The sequence below is a fragment of the Chiloscyllium plagiosum genome, chromosome 6 (genome assembly GCF_004010195.1).
Source record: "Chiloscyllium plagiosum isolate BGI_BamShark_2017 chromosome 6, ASM401019v2, whole genome shotgun sequence".
NCBI lineage: Eukaryota > Metazoa > Chordata > Chondrichthyes > Orectolobiformes > Hemiscylliidae > Chiloscyllium > Chiloscyllium plagiosum.
The window spans coordinates 16,907,739-16,929,208 of record NC_057715.1 but is presented as its reverse complement, the minus strand read 5'-3'; the positions used below and the strand labels follow the sequence as shown (position 1 = coordinate 16,929,208).

Below are 21,470 nucleotides of genomic sequence, written 5' to 3'. Positions count from 1 at the left end.
GTTTCGGGCATAAGCCCTTCTTCAGGAATGAGGAAAGTGTGTCCATGTGGTGTAAAATTCCAAGCAGTGGAATGTGGTGAAACGGTTAAAAATTATGTCCCAATACATGTGTGAATCTAACCGGAATGGAGGTGTTGCTTAGTCCCGTGTGAATCTTATTACACACCTCCCCGTGTGAATCTTCTTATCTGTATGTAACCAGAATGGAATGTGTTTTTTAGCCTTGCTCTGCTGTTCACATGAATGTTTATATCTGGAAAAGAGTATATCAGCTGGAAAAGTAGCCAGACCCGGGAGTCTGCTCCGGGGTTACGTTTAACCGCCGAGCGTGGGTTGTTGGCAACCGCTCTACGAGAACTGACGGCTCCCAGTTCCGGTAACATGTAGAGTGAGTATAAGCCAGACCCGTTGTAAGTATGAGACCTGGTTGTGGCGACGCTGCGGGGAATAAAATGCTCATATTCTAGCAGACTCGCCTCTTGGTCGTTTGTTCTGTGTCAGACTACTCTCCTACGAACCTGACCTTGAGAATTTTTTAAAACAGTGTTACAGAACCAAGAGAGGTAGATGGAGTTAATATAAGATCAGTCATGATCTGGCTAGTGGAAAGGATAGGCTGGGAAGGATGATTGACCTACTGTTGTTCCTATGTTTTTTCTTTGCCACCTTAGACCAGATTCAGACTGAGATGAAATAGGTGTACTAACTTATTCTACAGTCCACTTACCAGCAAAATAGTAATTAAGGATTTCAGAACAGATTTCTAGACATTAAAGGTATCAATAAGTAGCGGGAGGGAATAGAGATATGATCATTTTGAATGGAGGAGCAGGTTCAATGGGCAAAATGGCCTACTCCTATTTTCTTAGGTTTGATTTTAAATCTGCCATTCATTGATCTGTGAACAAGATCACATGGTTATTATATGTGTATTTGCAATCTACACATTGACAATCATTTTCACTCAAGTATATAATAGTTCTTTGTCACTGAATATTAAAGTGATTATTACATGCTTTTTCAATAAATCTTTAGCCTTGATAGGAGAAAATTACAGTCTATCCTTAATTATAGATCCTTGATTTATATCTCAACAGCTTCAAGCACACACACGTTGATAAGCCTGACTGCTCAGGACCACCTTTGGGTATCCCTAATGTATTTCGAGAGAAATTTAATATTGCCTATACCTACTCTGTTAAATATGCTGTGAGTAATGTCTTTTACACATGTATTGTGAATTAAGGTGATGGGCCAAGATCCACTATATGGGATGCCTTTGAGATTTAAAAACAAAACAGTGTAAATGTAATGATGCTTCACTTGAATTTTATAATTCTATGGCTTGTCGGAGACTGAAGATCCAAGGGAGTTAGAGTTCCATTGTTAAAACTTCAATAAAACTATAAGTTATGATAGAATTGTATAAGTTCTGAGCAAATAATTGTATAGACATATTTCTGGTTTGATGAACAAAACAGCAGTTCAGAAAAATCATCGAACGGTAAAGTTTGCACAAGAAAAAGAGTGCAAGAGAAATTTCCTCACTACACATGGTGGATGAGCAAGGTGGTGGGGGGAGGGAGCAGGTTTGATAGCAGGTTGTTAATGTGCAAATAGAGACTGGTTCAATAAAGAGGGAGACATTGACCAATCCAGCTGAAATGGAGCAAGTTCAATGAAATTGGATACACATAATCTTTTTGCAGAAGAATATGTCAGAAGACTTAAAAAGTAGTAAAAATATTCAAACCTTCTAAGAGGTCTTGAAGAGATCTAGAAGTGATTTTAAAAATAGCATATACAGTGGTAGGTTTGTGGAGCAAAATTATTTGGAGATATTTTTTAAAAAATAAATCTTTGTATTTCAAGATTGAAATTCCCTATTGCTACCTCCTTGGTTGTGCACAAACCCAGAAATGAAGTGTTGCAATAGAGTTGATAACTTTCCTACAATAGAACTCAGTTTGCAAAATTGGAATGTGTTTGTAACAGATGATAATACAAAATATTTTGTATGATGGGTTAGATATTGTTTGGCTTGTAACGAGCTAGGGAGAAAAAGATGCCAAAAAGCTTAGGAAATGCATTCTTAATGGCCAGTCCAAAAGGTTGCAGTTCCAGATTGTAGTACTTTGATGAAAATGTTCCCATGTGTATTATGTATCTGACTGAAATTACTGACTAAATATGATGATGACTTTGGGGAAGTCCAAAATTGGTTCTCTTCATTGCTTTCTTACTCTATCTGACCCATTTTGGTATGAAGGTACAGGATTATGAACCTAAGTCCCAAGTTTATCACTACACATGTGAAGATTAGATAACAAAACCCATTGGCTATTGTTAATTTTGAAACTATTTCTGTGGTTGTTTTACATTTTTCTTTCAAAATGTTCTGGGGATAATGTATGAAATAGAAAATGTGTAAATGTTATTCATTAGGGGTTGCATTTTTTTTGTTCTCTACCATTAATTTCAGCTACATTGGAGGCTAAGTCATTGGTCTTCTATCCCATACCTCATTTCCATCCTCAGGACAGGGCGTGAGCCACTGCTGATTTTGCTTTAATATGGTACCAGCTGAGAATTTTTTCTTGAATATTGAATTTAAATTAACAACAGAACCAAGGAAAGGAATATAACATTGCAGTTTTCAAATTGGTCGGTGATGTATATGATTCAAGGTGTACGATTTATACACATAATATAGATATAATTTCATGGATTATTTTTAAACTAATGGTACATTAATTTAGTCTGTTTGTGTGAAGGGATTTCATACTTAACTAGGCCAGTCTTTTCAGAACTATGACTTTGAATCAGTACGGATGTCAGAGTAGATGAGTGAAGGTGTCATGAAATGTTTGTTTATATAGTGTATTATGCCAGGATCAAAATATTCAGCCATTAGCTTAGCAAAAGCTAGAATGAGCAAACCTTTTAAAAAATGAAATGTAAATGCTTTTGAATTCTGTTTGAAGATGATCTGACTGGAGTCAGATGCAAGAGTAGTTTCTTACTGGGGGAAAACAATTCACAGCAGTGAAGTAATAAGCGAAATACTGCAGTTCATGAATATATCCAGACCAGTAGAAGTATTTGGTTAGAAATCATATTTCAGGTTTGAAATAACAAAAGCGTGGTTCAGAAGAACCATCTAATCACAAGATTAGCAGAGAAAAAAGAGGCAAGGAATTGTTTGAGAGATCCTCACATTGGTTGCTCACAGCTTAAAAAAAATTGTTGAACATCTCAGTTGTGTTTTGTCAGAGAAAAAGGCTTCGCAATTCACAGGACTGGAACCAAAAAGAAGCTGTTAAATCAACCCACAGATTTCATGGGGAAGGAAAATTTCTCTGATTAATTGTGAAGTGACGGTTTTGGAGAGTAGTGGGATTTTGCTTTGTTGGGTGTTTTACATCTTTTGGTTTTGTTTTATTTTTCTTTTTACATAATAAATTTCTGTTTTATTATTAAAACCAAATCTGCAGTCTGGTGTGCTTATGTTTCAAAGAAAGACTGCCACATTAAATTGGAAAATGAGCAAAATATGATCCATCAAGCATACCATAGGAATGTAAACTGAAGTTATAACATTTGTTTCCCTCTAATTCTCCTTTCTCCTTTAGGAGGTGTTCCTTTCCCACTGTTCAAAAAATGCTGTAGAGAGCACAGAACTGACATGTTAGCATGGCCTTAAACAAAATTTACTAAGGAATTGTGAAATTTTGTCATTGCAAATGTTTTGGAAAAATAATTGGTTTCCTTATCAATTTACTGTTTGCTACTGTTTTCCAGACATATCAGTAGAGATCCTGACAGCACATAACACTTTTTCTATTTACAGACATCAAATATTAAATGGGCATCAAGGTGGGATTACATTTTGGAATCTATGCCTCACACCAACATTCAGTGGTTTAGGTAAGGAATCATATTGACCCTTTTTGTACTTCTTTGAAGTGTGGACAGACAGCTAATCACAATTAATCACAACAAAACATTAGTGCAGTTGAAAGCTGTATAATGAAAACAAACTACCAGTAATATCTGAAGGAATATAGGGTCATTGTGCTTGACATGAGCTTTGCATGCTGAGTGTGCTTTTGATTATGTTCAATATCATTACTAATTTTTGAGTATGACTTGAGTCACACTTTCAGCCACATATTTTATTAAAAAATTAAATAAGACCATAATTATCTATAGTGTGTGTAGTGTAGAATCATTTGGTACAAGCACAGGTGAGGACAATTAGGCAGTTGTCTTCTGTATTTCAATGGGTTCTGCATTTTGTAGCTCTTGGATCTGATCTTTTTCAAACATGGTCTAGGGATTTTGAGGATTTTTTTATCTTAAATAATTTTTAGGAGGGTAATTCCATGAGGCGTTAGAAATGTTTGTTTCATAGTTTTGAGATATTCACAATTTCTTTTTATGAGGGTATTCACATTCTCATTGACCATGAGATCTTTCAGTTTTTCCACATTAGTTAACCAGCTTGTCAAATGGGTTGAATATGTGGATGCCAAAAACTATATTTATCCTGAAGTGGCTACCAGAGTGGAGGGCTGGCTAAAGTTTCCAGCTTACATCCTATGACATTGCCAAACATTTTCAATAAAAATCCGGGTTGTTTTTGAAAGTAAATGTACATAAACATGCACCTGAAATTAAACTTCAAATTTGTAGTGCAGAATCATCCAGTATCCATCTGCTGTGGCTCAACTACATTGATTAAAACATATCAAAAGTTATGACTTTTCATGTATCATTAGTTTGTTCCATTTTAATAACTGAAACCAGCACAATGCCCAAAGTCCAGTGAGACTGTTGATTGCTTCAATTCTGAACCTTTCCAATAGTCTCATGGATCATAAGTTTTAATGCAGTTGAGTGCTCCAAGCTCTACCATAAAACATACAGTTCTGTTTACATATTTTTGGCAGTGCTTTGTTTTCCCAGCAATTCAACATGCTAATTTTGTGCAGCATTGTAAATTGGATGTTGTTCATTAATTCCAAGGTTTACTTGCTGATATAACAATAATTCTAATTTTTGACAATTTTCTTTTCCCTTTCTCTGCTCCTTCCTTTAAATGCAACATTCCTTAATTGAACATATTCTGCATGTACAAATTGTGTCATGAATGATATTCCAAAAAAAACCCTAAATAATCAAGGAGAAGAAGTAGAGGGGAGTAAATATATATCATAACTACCATGAGAGTAAAAGTACACAAAACGGAAATTGCTGGTGAAACTCAGCAGGTCTGGCAGCATCTGTGGGAAAGCAGAGTTAACATTGAGTCCAAAAAAGTACTAGGAAACTAAGGCTAAAGACTCTCAAATTCTCTTGACCTGATGGTTTCATGCTCGGATACTCGTAGAAGTAGTAGACAGTGGATGAAATGGTATCCATCTTCCAAGAACGTTTAGTTTCTGAAAAAGTCCCAGAGAATCAAAAAACTATCAATGTAATGTCCTGATTCAAAAAGGAGGGTGACAAAAAAGACAGGCAACTTCAACTTAACATCTTTCATTTGGGAATACATTATAAACAATGTAATAACAGAACATTTAGAAATACATGATATTATAAACCAGATTAATATGACCTTCATGAAGTTGAAATCTTGCCTGACAAATTTATAAGAATTCTTTAAGAGGATAACAAGCAGAATAGACAAAGGGGAACCAGCACACACAAGGTTACTTAGTAACATAGAGCCCCTGGTGTAGGGGTTAGTATATTAAGCTTGGATAGAGAATTACCTAACTAATGGAGATAGAGTGTGATAAGAAGGGCATTTTCAGGTGGCAACCTGTAACTACTTCAGTGCCACAAGGATCAGTGCCAGGCCACAATTATTTATAACATATATCAAGGACTTCAGTGAGGGCAGTGAATGTATTATTGCCAAATTTGCTGACTGCACTAGAATGGTTGCAACGGTAAGTTATGAGGATGACACAAAAAAGTCTGCAGAGTGAGTGAAATGGCAAAAACAGTGCAGATGCAATATAATGTAAGATATGAGGTTATGCACTTTGGCAAGAAGGTCAGAGGAGCTGATTATTAATTAATGAAGAAAGGCTGCAAAAGAATTTTGCAGAGAGGGTTTAAGGGGTCCTTGTGCAAAAATCAAAGAAAGGTGAGTGCATAAGTTAATGTAATATAGAAGGTAAATCAAATGTTGGCCTTTATTTCAAGGAGAATAGAGTATAAAAGTAGAGGGATTTTGCTAAAACTACACAAAGCAAAAATCAGACCAGAGCTGGAATACTGCGAATAGCTTTGGACTCCTCATCTAAGGAAAGATGTATCATCTTTGGAGATATTCCGAAAGATTCAGAAGAGATTTGTCAGAAAGTGGCTGGGAATGGAGGGTTTGAATTATAAGGAGAGGCTGGATAGGTTGGGACTTTTTTCACTGGAGCGTAGGAGGTTGGGAGGTGACCGTATAGAGATTTATAAATCATGAGGGGTATAGATAAGGTGAATGGCAGGTGTCTTTTCCCTAGGGTGAAGAATTTCAAGATTAGTGAGCATATTTTTAGGGTGAGAGGAGAAAGATTTAAAAAGACATGAGGGGCAATTATTTTACACAGAATGGTTTGTGTGAGGAATGAACTTCCAAAGGAAGTGGTGGATGCAGGTAAAGATACAACTTTTAAAAGACATTTGGGTAAGTTCATGAATAAGAAATGTTTGGAGGGATATGGGCCAAGTGCATACAGGTGTGATTAGGTAAGTTTGGGATTATGGTCAGCATGGACTGGTTGGATCAAGAGGTCTGTTTCCGTGCTGTATGACTCTATGGCTCTTCGTTTCTCAGGTTGATCCCGTGTATGGAAGGCCTGTGCTCATTGGAGTTTAGAAGGATGAGAGATAAATCTATTTGAAATATACAAGGTTCTTAGGGAGTTTGATTAGGAATTGTTGAGAGGTTGTTTCTCCTTGTGGGAGAACCTAGAACAAGAGTCATAAAATCAGATTTTGCCCATTTAGGATAGAGATGGGGTTGTGAATCTATAGAACTCTTTTATCACAAAGAGTTATTGAGGCTGTGTTGTGAAATGAGGATCCAACACTAAGGTAGAGAGGCTTTAAATCAGCAAGGGAATTGAGGATTAAGGGGATAAGGCAGCAAGGTGGAGTCGAGAATTATATCAGCAGTGATCTCATTGTATGGTGGTGGGCCAAATGGCTTATTTCTCATGTATTATGTCTCATGGTCTCATGACATTTTTCATTAGTGAGCTGAGATTGGAAATTGAATGGATAATCAACTGTAAATTTCCTTGTGGTAGGGCTTTATTTAATGAGCCGGTACACCATAACTCGTCACGAATGCCCTTCTGGAATTTATTCCCTTGCTCTTTAACTCAAAATTCTTTTACTGTATCGTTTGCTGAGAATGTGAAGTGATAATGGGGTATTTGGAACCTCGACAAATCATGGGAACATGAATCTGTCTCCCAAACCAATGAGATTTAAGGATTGAGAAAGAATTAGAGTAAGGTATGTTGGGTGAATTGGAGTCAAGTCAGATACATGGAGAGAGATTGAAAGATTAGATTGAGCGACGTTAAAAAAAGAAATTGGCATCTTTTGGAACCTATAACACAGTTTACCTCTTCAAGAAAAAACTCCCTCGTTTGAATTATTTCCTTTCTCGACATGGGAAATTGAGATTCAGTAACTATTTTCACGTAGTCGTGAGGGTACTTTACAGAATGTTAAATCTGAACATTGACAGTGAGTTTAATGGGCAGTTAATAAGGAAACTGACCACATTCTTAAAGTAAGTAAAGAAAATCTTAAGAGTAAGATGCCAATTGTGTGAAGTCTATCAATCTATAAATTCTGAAGTATGAATTCACAATTCTAAAATATTTATTTGTCCCTTGAACCTGCCAGCCTATTTGAAGTGAAGAAATTTCTCAGAAAACCACAGGCTATTCTCTCATTAGAGAGAGGCAACTGGCAGTGCGTTTAATTTGAGGGTTACCATGCAATGGGTGAGGACAAGATTGAGAAAACAGGGCCTTCGTATGACTTCAGCTGCATTAGAAATTGAATTTGCACTGTTAGCATCACTCTGAATTGTAAACCAACCATCAAACCAATTGAGCTAATCTACTCAGTTTGTTTATGAAGAACTGGTCAGTTAACAGTATTATTTTTACATCAGGAACTGGCTCACTACTTTTACTTGATAACTGCCAGTGTATATTTTCAAATAAGAATTAACAAATCATTTGAAAGATTGGTTAACTTGGATTTGAGGATTTTTTTCCTCTATTGTTGTTGACTTTATAATAACCACTTCATAATAATTTACAATAGCTAGCGGTGTATTTTGGAGATTCACATAAAGCAGACTAATCTGATCGTTGTCAGCATTAACCAGCATGGTGAATTAGTTTATGAACTCATGTTACCAAGTAATTGAGAACTTACACAATTCCCCAACATCCCAGCAATCAGAATCACTGAATTCTTACAGAGCAAAAGGAGGCTGTTCAGCACATTGAGTGTGCAATGGCTCTCCAGATACACAATTCCCTTAATACCATTTTCTCATATTCCAGTTCCCTTTTGAATGCTTCAATTGAACCACACTTTCAGGAAGTGCATTCCAGATCTTAACTATGCACTGCACAATGAAATATTTTACAAATTATTTTAAATCTGCACCCTCTGGTGCTCAATATTATCATAAGTGGAAGTTTTGCCTGTCTGCTCTATATAGAGCCCTCTTGATTTTGAGGATTTCTGTCAAATTTGTCATCAGCCATTTTTTCTCCAGGGAACACAGTTCTATCTTTGAGTCATACCACTCTGCCATGCATGATTTTGTTGTTGGCCACCCTTGTGAAGTAGTCTACATTGTTGGGAAAGTTGGGAGAAAAACTAAGACAGGTTGTTTAGCTGGTTTCAGCACAAATCAATCCTGAAAACAGGGCATGTTTCTTTCCGCTCTGCCAAGGAATGATGTGGGTGGAATGAGTAAAGCTAACTGGCATGACATTCAAATCTCAATAAAATAGATTGTGATTGTGGTTATTCTGCACTGTGTGCTACTGATACTTTTCGGCTGTTGGCCTTTTCATTCAAAGGGTAGTTTGGAGCTGTGTATATTTCAAAGGTCTATTCTTCAGCATTCTATAAAGGTCATTAAATTAAGGAGAATTTCCAGCTGATTAATGTAGAATGCCAGTTAGTGAATAAGCTAATTCTGACAATTTAGAAAAGAAGAAAAATGCTCTTAAAACATTTCATTCCTATAGTTTGATGTAAATTGGTTTCACTGGAGGATTTTAATGTCAATGACTTGGATTTCAGGTTTCTCTGCTGCATCATTTTGTGTCTCAAATTTAGTTTTTAAACTGAGTTCCTTGCCACCATAAATTCTAAATTTTCTAATGCTTAAAAAATTGCAAAACCTTTTAGGTTTGTGACAGTCGTGTGATATCCCACATTATTTACTTTGCACTGTTGAGTAATTGACTGGTCTCATTTTTTTAAGAAGAGATACTTAAAGTACTTTAAACAAAAGAAGCTGGTTTAAAAATTGTTTGACTCCTTAAAACTAAAGATGATATTTATTGTTCTTTTTCCTGTTTTGCAGCATTATGAATTCCTTGATAATTGTCCTATTCCTTTCTGCAATGGTTGCTATGATATTGCTTCGAACGTTGCATAAGGACATAGCACGTTACAATCAAATGGATTCAGCTGTGAGTGTTGTAGTTTCTGTGAGACAATTGCCTGTTGGTTACACCACTCCTTGATGTATTTCGAGCAATATGGACTGCACAATTTAGGCAAGATATTTTGGCTTTGGAGGAAATAAAATATCTATTTGCAGGAATTATACCTGAATTCTGAGGCTAAAATTACAAAATATTACATGTCTTCAAGCTTAATTCCAGAAGGTTAAGAGTGGCACAGTGGTTAGCACTGCTGCCTCACAGCGCCAGAGACCCGGGTTCAATTCCCGCCTCAGGCGACTGACTGTGTGGAGTTTGCACGTTCTCCCCGTGTCTTTGTGGGTTTCCTCCGGGTGCTCCAGTTTCCAAAGATGTGCAGGGTCAGGTGAATTGGCCATAATAAATTGCCCGTAGTGTTAGGTTAGGGGTATGGGTGGGTTGCGCTTCGGCGGGTCAGTGTGGACTTGTTGGGCCGAAGGGCCTGTAATGTAATCTAAAGATAACTTGACCAGAGTTTTCAAGGTATTAAGGGGAATTTAGAAAGTGGGTAGAGCAAAACTATTTCCACTAGGGAGACTAGGACTAAAGAGCATAATCTAAAAATTGGAACCAAAACTTTCAGGAGTGAAATTAGGAAACTTTGTTACTTGTAAAGAAGGATAGAAGTTTGGAATTCTTCATCAAGTAACATTTGATGATGATGGAATATATCTTACCTTTAAAACTGAGGTTCAGAGATTTTTGTTTTCTAAACATGTTTGAAAATATTGGTAAAAGTGGGGTATATGGTGTTAGGTCACAGATCAGCCACTTTCTGTCTGAATGGCAAAACAGACATGAGAAGTTAAATAGTCTTCTGTTCCTATGTTTGCAGCACAAGGGCAATAAGGAAGGGATGATTACCAGGTGTTTTTCTTAGAGTGGGCATCATATTTGGTTTTAAATAAATCACATTGATCCAATTAATAGTTGAAAGGTTGTTTTGATAACATTTTGAGAGACATGCACAAGTCCTTGCTCAATTTACTTTGAATATTCATTTCAATGGTTCTGCATTTTCATGCAGCTCTAGTGCTTATACCAAAATTCTATTGAGTAGTGCTAATTCTTAAAGTTGCTGAATTTAAAATTTTGGCTGAGTTTCAAGATCTCTGGGTGTTATCCAAAGAAGAATAAGAACTCGTGGTTTTCTGGCTATTATTCAACACCAACAGGATCATGCCAGCCAGCCCCTTATCTGTAATTTGTAGCAATGTGTCGCAAAAATCATCCAGGACCTCTTCAACACTAGCAAAGGGCAATAAGTATATTGTAACACCACCACATATGTTCTCCACCATGTTACACAATCCCTTAAACAGCACTGTAGGGCTCTCTTCATAGGTATTGCAGTGATCCAAGAAGAAGTTCTCTCTTTCTCGAGGGCAAGTGGTGTTAGCTGATAGGCATTGCTCACAAGATCAGTATTTATGTTCCATGAATAAAAATAATTTTAAGTATGTTACAGTAGAAACTTAGATTTCCACAAACTTTTGTTCAAAGCTTGTTTCTTCATTTCCTTCCTAAATAGAAAAGTTCTAATTATAAGATTCTTCCTCAGTTTACTGGTTTCTTCACCAGTGAATTTAGTTTTCATGTAACTGGCCTTTTAATCTCATCATTGCTTTTAAGTACCTTGCTTAGATCATCCCTCAACTTCAAAGTCAGAGGAAGTTCATGCAATCTGCCATTTAAAATTTATCATTTTCTTTCTCTCTTTCCCTCTCACTCCCACTCTCACTTACTGAGTCACTCTTCCACCTGTAATTTGCATACTGTTAGACAAGATAATCCCCACAAAGTTAGAATGCTTGTATTTTGATATTGGCTGGAGTTGTAGAAATCACTAGTCTCTTCCTTCTGGCTGATTATCAAATTACCATGAAAAGAGGAGAAACTTTTTTAAGGCACGGATGTCTGTTTTTTAAATGGATCACCTGATATAAGTTAACATGTTTTTTCCTTCTCTGTAAAGTAGCATTGATTTTGTACTTTTAATTTAAATTTGTGATATCTGACTAGGTTTTTAATACAAATTATTTTTAATTAGGTGATTATATTGTATGGATAACATATTTTAAGATATTGTTTAATTTCTTCTAGGAAGACGCCCAGGAGGAATTTGGATGGAAATTAGTACATGGTGATGTCTTTAGACCACCTCGGAAAGGAATGATGTTATCTGTTTTCCTGGGTTCTGGCACTCAAATCTTTATCATGATGTTTGTTACTCTATGTACGTATGCAGTCACTTTTTGTACTTAAAGTAGCAAATCAAATTGCTATCAGTGTGCAATCTGATAACTGAAAATTAAAAAGATTCTAATTTAAGATGTTTCATATTGGTAGATTTTCATTCTGCAGTGAGTTTATCTTTGACTGTCTCAGTCAAATGTAAAATTTGTGAATCACTATAAACTGATTATTTTAAATTCTATTCCTGTTTCCATTATCCAAAATGATAAATATGTTTAGCTGTATTTTACTTCTATTATAGTATCTATATATTATGTATGTTTTATAGAATATTATTTATGATTGTTTTTGTTTAATTCCTCAGTTTTTGCATGCCTGGGATTTTTATCACCTGCAAACAGAGGTGCTTTGATGACTTGTGCAGTTGTCTTGTGGGTGCTGCTTGGGACTCCAGCAGGCTATGTAGCTGCCAGATACTACAAATGTAAGTAAGAGAGATTTAAACTGACAGGATTTCTATTCATTAGTTTCAATTATCATCACCCTTTGGCAACTGAACAACTTAATTATGCTAGGAGTAGCCTTTTAAGATCTAATTAAGTCACTACAACCTGTTTTTTGGTGAATGTTGGAAAATATGCAGCAGATTATAATTATTAAAGGCAAGGGCACTTAATCGCTTTTGTTTAAGCTGATATCCAATGTATTTATTTTCTCTTTTTGGTTGCTGTGTGCCTTGTATGCGCAAATTACTATTCCCATGTTATTGCCAATGTTACTGTTTGCAATTATGAAAGAGCGACCTGTTTGATTTCTCCTGCTTCTGCTCAAATACTTCTTTGTTTCTATGAGTTGAACTCTACTTGGTGCCTCTTTGAGACAAGCATTTTTGAGATCAGAAACTTGATGTGTCCAGTATTGTGGCCAGAGTCATCACGCTACTATATAATGTATTGTTGGAACCACGAACTTAGTATCATACAAAACCATGTAGTGTATTCAGCCTTCAGTGCATTCAATAATTCTGTTCACTGCCCACCTCCACACAACACCTTCTTCTGTAATAAAGTGTAAATCCAACAACACAAACATGATTTTGGTTAAACAAGCCTTCTGCAATCTTAAACTCACTTCGTCAAGGTAGAGTTGAAATATGTAATAACAGATGCGTTCCCCTCTTTGTCGTTTGTTATTTGTGTGCCTATCACAGAGAGTGAAATATTTGCAATAAACTATTTTAGTTACACTTGTACAGATTCTTTGAAGGAAACTTCATTTCTTGCTACGTAGCTATAAAATGATTGCACTAATTTATGTTTCTTAATAGCATTTGGTGGGGAGAAATGGAAAACAAATGTATTATTGACCTCTCTTCTGTGCCCAGGGTAAGTCACTTTATATTTATAGAAAGTTTATCCAGTTATAACATAATTTTTTAATATAAAAGTAATATAATATTTTAACATAATGTCAGAGTCAGCATGGATTTATGAAAGAGAAATCATGCCTGACAAAGATATTGGAATTCTTTGTGGATATAATGAGTATAGTTGTTAACAGGGACCCAGTGGATGTTGTTAACTTGGACTTTCAGAATGCTTTTAATAAGGTCCCACATAAGACATTAGCATGTAAGAGCACCTGGGATTAGGGGTATTGTACTGGCAAAAATAGAGAATTGGTTGGCAGCCAGAAAACAAAAAAGTAGGAATAAACAGGTATTTTTCTGAGTGACACTCATTGCCTAGTGGGGTATCAAAGTTTAAGTGCTACGACTCCAACTATTTGCAATATATATTAATGATTTAGATGAGGGAGTATCTCTTAAGTTTGTAGATGACAAAACTTGATGGGAGAGCGATCAGTGAAGAGGATGCAGAAATGCTTTAGTGTGATTTGGATAGATTGAGTGAGCAGATGTATGACAGATGAAGTAAGTGGTAAATGTGAAGCTGTCCAATTTGGGAACAAAACCAGGAAGGCAAATTTATTATTAGATTGGGAAAGGGGTGAGGTGAAATGAGAATTGAGTGTTCTCATACATCGGTTGCTGAAAGAAAGCATACAGTGGTGCAGCAGGAGGTAAAGAAAACAAATTATATATTGGTCTTCATAGCGAGAAGATTCAAGTACAGGAGCAGGAATACCTTGCTTAATTGTATTTGCTTTGGTGAGATCACACCTGTCGTATTATGTGCAGTTTTGGTCTTCTTTATCTGAAGATGGTAGTAACGATTTGGAGGTACCGGTGTTGGACTGGGGTGTACAAAGTGAAAAATCACACAACACCAGGTTATAGTCCAACAGGTTTATTTGGAAACACTAACTTTCAGAGTGCTGCTCTTTCAGGTGGTTGTGGAGTATAAGATCACGAGACACAGAATTTATAGCAAAAGTTCAAAGTGTGATGGAACTGAAATGATACATTGAAAAAGACCTTGATTGTTTGTTAAGTCTCTCATCTTTGAGAACGACCATGTTGATTTCAGTTCTTTCATATGTAAATCCCAGAACTTTTAAAAATTTTTTTAAATGAACTTTAATAATAGGTGCCATGTCAGCTTAGATAATGCATCAAAGGTGTAAGGTTAAAGTCTGTCTTTGTGTCCCAATGTTCAGGCAGTGACCTTATTACTCAGTCTCTGAAATGTGGCTGGTGCATTTTTCATACCAAATGGCATGACTTTGAACTGCTATAGTCCATTTGGCATTATGAAAGCCAAAATTGCCTTTGCTCTCTCTGACAGAGATATTTGTCAGTAGCCTCTGAGCAAGTCCAACTTAGAAATATAAGTTGCTTGTCCCACTTTTTCGACACAGTCCTCCAACCGTGGAATTGGATATGCATCAGTCTTTGTGACGGCGTTGACTTTGTGATAGTTCACACATAACCATTGAGTACCATCTGGCTTTGGCACCATGACTATGGTCCAGGTCACTGTAACTCACTTTGATTAAGCCATCTTGGAGCATGAGCTCTATCTTCTTCTGAACCTGTGCCAACTTTAGAGGGTTATGCCAATAAGGATGTTAGGCGAAAGTGAGGACTGGAGATGAATCGAGAATGTGTTGCTGAAAAAGCACAACAGATTAGGCAGCATCCGAGGAGCAGGAAAATCTATGTTTCAGGCAAAAGCCCTTCTTCCTTTCTTGAGTCCTTATCAAGTAGTTCGCCTCACTCCATTTCCTTTCGATTTGATACGGTCCACAAAATCTTTTAAAGCATTACCTGTGACTGGAAGTAACACCAATACCTTATCCCCAGTTGAAAAATTGTGAATTTGTGATTTCTTATCTTCTTCCTGTTTCATTGTATGCTGTTCTCTAAAATTTGACACACAGCTCAAATGGGTGGTCTCTGAATTCTGATTTATTAATTTCTCCTTAATCAATTTTAACGGTCCTCTTCATGCCCAAAAATTAATTCAAATGGACTGGATTTGGTTGATTCATTTGGTGCATCTCTGATCACAAAAGATACAACCACAACTCCCCTTCTCCCAATCATCTGGATAATCCTGACCATAAGCTCTCAACACTGTCCTTAGTGTTTGATGCCATCTCTCTAGTGATTCTGGATGGTACACAATCGATTTGAATTGTTTTATTCCCAAGCTATCCATAACCATCCCCAATAGTTTGGATGTGAAGCTTGATCCTTGATCTGACTGGATTTCTACTGGTAGTCCGTATCTAGTCAAACATTTAACTAATTCTTCTACAACTCTTTTAGCTGTGATGTTATCTAATGGGGTTGCCTCTGGAAATCTAGTCAACACATCCATCATTATTAATAAATACTTGAGATAGGGGACCTACACAATCAGTCAAGACTCTTGTGAAATGTTCCTCAAATGCTGGAATAGGTATTAAAGGTGCAGGTTTTATTACTGCCTGTAGTTTTCTGATTAGCTAAAATGTATGACACGTGTGGCAAAATTCAACGACATCCTTGTGTGGTCTAGGCCAGTAAAAATGTCTTTGTAATTTCGCCTGTGTTTTCCTCACCCCTAAATGACCTCCTTTCTACCCTATTAGGAAAATAATTTGATGAATCTCTGCCCATTTCTCATCTGCTTGAATGTGTGATGGTCTCCATTTCCTCAATAAGACATAATTTGTTAGGTAATAACACACAGGGATGCATTCACTCTCCTATGTCTATGCCTTTTGATCAACTATTTAACTTCTCATATTTTGCTGTAACTCAATAAGCAGAGCAGAGCTAAAGCCACTTGCATGTTTACCTAGTTGCTCCAGCTCTGTTCCACTTATTTGATCAAAAAGGTCCCTGATAAAGCGATGTCAACTTCGTTACATGTGCCTTTTGATCTCTCCCGCTTCAACTTGTGCCTCTGTGATCTTGTGATCACACAATCTGGGAAAATTCCTGATTAAACATCCTTCATTCCTTCAATTGCCTGCTTCTCCACTAGTTTTTCAACTAGAGTAGGAAGCATGCCTACCGGTGAATCAGCTATATCATTTGCAAGGACAAATTGTATTCCTGGAGCTGAGAGTTTCTCCAGTACTCCTACCACAGATTCTCCACTCTCTGGACTCTTTAGCCTCACTTTACATAATTGAGTGCTTCTTGAATCACCATGAATTCCTGTTACCAGTACATTTTCTGGCAATAGTCCCTCAGGAGTACATAGTTCCTTCAGTATTACAGACTGAGGGGATCCTGTGTCCTTTAATATTGTAACCTCTTTATCTGCTGTTCCTGGCTATTTGAATAAACTTTACCCTTGCATGTATATTTTTTAAGCAGATCTGGCACTTCCTCCTTAATCAACCTTTGATTATCTTGTACACTCTGAGGCACTTGTCTAATTTCCCAACAAAACTCCCAGGCTTGTCCAGTTTTCCTACATCTCGCTGTATCCTAGTCCATCAACACTGATTTCATGTGGCCCATTTTATTACATTGAAAACACTGGAGATTTTTAACTTCTTTGTCCCCCTCAAGGTTCTCTTTTTTAACCTGTGGTAAGTTATCCTTATAATCCTCACTGAGATCTACTTTTCCCTTTCCCTGTGAGAATTTCTCTTTGCCCCAATCTCTATCCCTCATGGACTGAAATTGATTCTGGAATCCAAACCGTGTTTTGTGGACCAGCTCGTTATCATCAGCCACTTCAGCCGCTAGTCTTGCTGTTTTAACTCTCTGCTCTTCCACATGAGTTTGCATTACTTCAGGCAGTGAATTTTTGAATTCTTCCAAAATAATTACCTCTCTAAGGGCAGCATAGGGTTATTCGATTTTTGAAGCTGTTATCAATCTGTCGAAATTATTCTGTTTGATCCTTTCAAACCTGGGTCCGTCCTTAGATTCTTGAAACGTTGTCTGTAGGCTTCTGGTACAAGCTGATATTCACTTAAAATGGCTTTTTTCACCACCTCCAGATACCTCCTCTGATAGGGATGCGAATACCTCACTAGCCCCTACCTCCAAGTTGTGTTTGGATCAACAAAACCCGCATTGCCACTGGCCACTGCTTTGTTTAGCCATCTTTTGAAAAAGGTTTCCACATCGATCTCGTTTAATTTAGGCAATGCTTGAACATACTTAAACAGTTTCTCACTCGGCTTCTGATTACCAGAGGCTTGCTCATCCTCACTCTCTTCCTCACTAAGCCTACCTTCAGCCTTTATCTCTCACCTTTTAAGCTGACTTCCTTTTGAAGTTCAAAAGCTCTCTCTTTCTCTTCTGCTGCTCTCGCTTTTTCCCTCTCTTCTGCTTTTATTGTAACTCAAACTGTTTCATTTCTGCTGCCCTTTCCTTATCTCTCGTCTCTAACTCAAGCTGCTTCATTTGCATTTGAATTCTTGCCATCTCTATAGATTCTGATGGTTTCTCCAGCAAGTTTAAATGCTGAGCTACTGCTGTAATTATCTCTCCTTTCCTCACAGAAGCAGGCTGGTCCAATCCCAGCTGTTTGGTAAATTCCTGCAGCTTGGTCTTATTTACCTAATGCAAAACTTCCAAAGTCACCACATCCACTTCCAGAAAACTTCTGGTGACTGAAAGAGCCATTACCATCCCAAGCTTTTTCTACCCAACCAAACCAACACACAAAATAAAGACACTAGCACCTGCCACTTGCTGTTTAAAGTCCTGCAAAGAGCCCCCGTCTGTTACGGACAAGGGTAAACCACTCAAAACATTCTTAAGCAGGCAGCCCAGACCAAAACTTTGCAATTTGTTTTGGTAAGTGTACAGTGAAAATTACCTGGAGTAAGTTAGCTGGGTTGACTACCAGGTTTTAAAACAGACAAAAATTTATTCACAAAATTACACAATGAAACATAAAGAACCCCTACAGAACTCAGTCTATCCAAACTGTTCCAAATATACATAACAATCCCAATAAGCAAACCCACTTAAAAAAACAGTAAAAATGGAACAAATGTTTACAGGTTGAAGTTAGAAGGGCAGAAGAGAGGAAGAGCCTGTTTCCACACAGCTCACTGTGCATCTAGTAATTTGTAGTTGTGTGTCTCTGGAATGGCTATAAAATCATACTGTTTAACCATGTTTGCACTCATTTATTTTGTTCCAAATATGCCATGCATTTAAGTAGAAAGTCATTAGTTTTGCATTTTCACTTTTGTTTCCCCTTTGTCCCTCCCTACTTGCTAATGCTTTTTATATGTGTGTTTACTGTGTCTCTTTCTGTCCCACTCTGGCCAGCATTGTCAAAATAGATGCCCTGCAATGCTTTAGCTTTGCAAGTCTATGTGTCCCCACCCCACAACCAAATTAGTTTAAAACCTGTCTACAGTCTGATTTATTTGATTCACAAGGACGCTACTCCCAAAACTATTTAATTGAAACCTGTCCAACTGGAACAGCTCCTTTCTACCCCTGTATTGGGAATACCATGACCTGAAACACATTATTCCCAAACAATCTTTAATCCACGCATTTAACTCATTGATTTTCATTTATCCTATGCTAATTTGCCCATGTTTACAGCTTGAGCAACATTGAATCAAAGTTCAGTTGGAGTCACCACATCAGGGAGGGGAAGGATTACCTGGGCACTGTTCCAGGGGTCAGTCACACCTGTTGGATTAAGTCATTCAAACTTGTTCTATGATGAAGACCAGGAGAGTGTAATTGTAGGTGAGGCAGATATGGGAACCCAAGTGACAGCTCTCAAGAAGCTTCAGCCCTGCAGTTGTCCAACAGGAATGAGGTTCCTGCAACCAGTATGAATGAGTGTGGGGACTGTAATAATGATGAACACCCTCTCCATAACAGTGTAGTACAGGGAGCTATTCAAATGGGGAAGAAAATAGGAATGTCGTAGTAAAGGGGAATAGCTAATGTTCTCTGCAGCTGTCAACATGACACAAGGCAGGGCTAAGGATATTTCCTGAGATCTGGACGGAAATTTGGAGCAGCAGGAGAGGGATCCAGTTGTTAACGTTGAATGTAGAGTCATGCAGTCCAGAAACAGACCCTTTGGTCCAACGTTTGGACCAAACATCCTAACTCGAGCTAGTCCCATTTGCCAGCATTTGGCTCATATCCCTTTAAACCCTTCCTGTTCATGTCCCCATCCCGATGCCTTTTAAATTCTGTAATTGTATCTGCCTCCATCACTTCCTCTGGGAGATCATCCCATACACGCGCCACCCTCTGTGTGAAAAAGTTATCCCTCAAGTCCTTTTTAAATCTTACCCCTCTCACCTCAAACCTCTAATTTTGGATCCTCTGCCATTTTAGCTATTCACCCTATCTGTGCCCCTCATGATTTTAGAAACCTCTAAAAGATCACCCCTCAGCCTCCAATGCTCCAGGGGAAATTGCCAGCCTATTCAGCTTGTCTCTATAACTCAAACCTTCCAACCCCAGCAACATCCTCGTAAATCTTTTCTGCACCCTGTCAAGTTTGGCAACGTCCTTCCTATAGAAGGGTCTCAGGACTAGAAAAGTCAGAGTGACAGGACTAGAAAAGTTCTGATGGAAGATTTTGAACATTTAGGAGCTAAACTAAAATGCAGAACGTCCTAGATGATGGTCTTGTGAGGGACACCAACATTCCCTGAAAGCATTAAGGAATTCACCAAAGTTTATACCTACTAAATAATTTCCTCATAAATGTACTTTACATGTGAAGATTCCTTCAGGCATATGTTTATATTATATCTATCAACATGATGACATGAATGTGCCTTTCTTTTGTACCCAGGGTTGTTTTTGCTGATTTCTTTATCATGAATCTGATTCTTTTGGGTGAAGGATCTTCAGCAGCTGTACCCTTTGGAACATTAATTGCTGTCCTGGCATTGTGGTTTGGCATTTCAGTGCCTCTGACATTCCTTGGTGCCTATTTTGGCTTCAAGAAACTTGTAAGTTTCTTTGATACACTTTCTGAAATCAGATTTTTCACTTAATAGAGGTGAAATAATTAATGTCATTAAAAACCAAAATTCACTTACCCATTCTTAAATAAGTTTATTTTTTAATCCCTTTAATTTTTTCAAAATCTGTGCCAATTACTTAAATGAACAATTTCAGAAACTGTAGACAGTGGCTTTCCACAGTCTCGATAGTTAGGGGCACAGATAGGCGGTTTTGTGGGAACGAGAGAGACTCACGTTTGGTATGTTGCCTCCCAGGTGCAAGGGTACGTGATGTCTCTGATCGTGTTTTCCGGGTCCTGGAGGGGGAGGGGGAGCAGCCCGAAGTCGTGGTCCATATTGGCACCAACGACATAGGTAGGAGGAGTGCCGAGGATGTTAGACAGGCTTTCAGGGAGCTAGGTTGGAAGCTCAGAGTTAGAACGAACAGAGTTGTTGTCTCTGGTTTGTTACCCGTGCCACGTGATAGAGATTCGAGGAATAGGGAAAGAGAACACTTAAATGCGTGGCTACAGGGATGGTGCAGGAGGGAGGGATTCCGGTATTTGGATAACTGGGGTTCTTTCTGGGGACGGTGGGACCTCTATAAACAGAATGGTCTACACCTGAACCTGAGGGGCACCAGTACCCTTGGGGGGAGGTTTGCTAGTGCTCTTGGGCGGGGTTTAAACTAACTCTGCAGGGGCATGGGAACCAGACTGTAGCTTTAGGGTGCAGGACCTGGAGTGTAGGGAGGTTAGGAACATGGCACCAATTTCAAAGGAGGGTGCCTGTAAACAGGAAAGTGGCTTGAAGTGTGTATACTTCAATGCAAGAAGTATACGAAATAAGGGAGGTGAACTTGCAGCGTGGGTTGGTACCTGGGACTTCGATGTTGTGGCTATTACGGAGACATGGCTAGAACAGGGACAGGATTGGCAGTTGCGGGTTCCAGGATTTAAATGTTTTAGTAGGGACAGAGGTGGGGGTAAAAGAGGGGGAGGTGTGGCATTGCTTGTCAAAGATAGTATTACAGTGGTGGAAAGGACGATAGATGAGGACTTGCCATCTGAGGCAGTTTGGGCTGAGGTTAGGAATAGGAAAGGTGAGCTCACCCTGTTAGGAGTTTTTTACAGGCCTCCTAACAGTCCTAGAAAC

At 37.9% G+C, this 21,470-nt stretch overlaps 1 protein-coding gene across 1 annotated transcript in view; it reads left to right on the top strand.

Moving 5' to 3' along the window:
• The window catches only part of tm9sf2 (transmembrane 9 superfamily member 2), a 63,825-nt gene that overhangs the window by 32,851 nt on the left and 9,504 nt on the right, over positions 1-21,470 (top strand). The window contains exons 7-13 of the mRNA XM_043691298.1: positions 1,098-1,209; positions 3,851-3,927; positions 9,641-9,749; positions 11,865-11,997; positions 12,322-12,441; positions 13,285-13,342; positions 20,162-20,321. Of these exons, the coding sequence (XP_043547233.1) occupies positions 1,098-1,209; positions 3,851-3,927; positions 9,641-9,749; positions 11,865-11,997; positions 12,322-12,441; positions 13,285-13,342; positions 20,162-20,321 (769 nt within the window). The remainder of the gene's footprint in view (positions 1-1,097; positions 1,210-3,850; positions 3,928-9,640; positions 9,750-11,864; positions 11,998-12,321; positions 12,442-13,284; positions 13,343-20,161; positions 20,322-21,470) is intronic.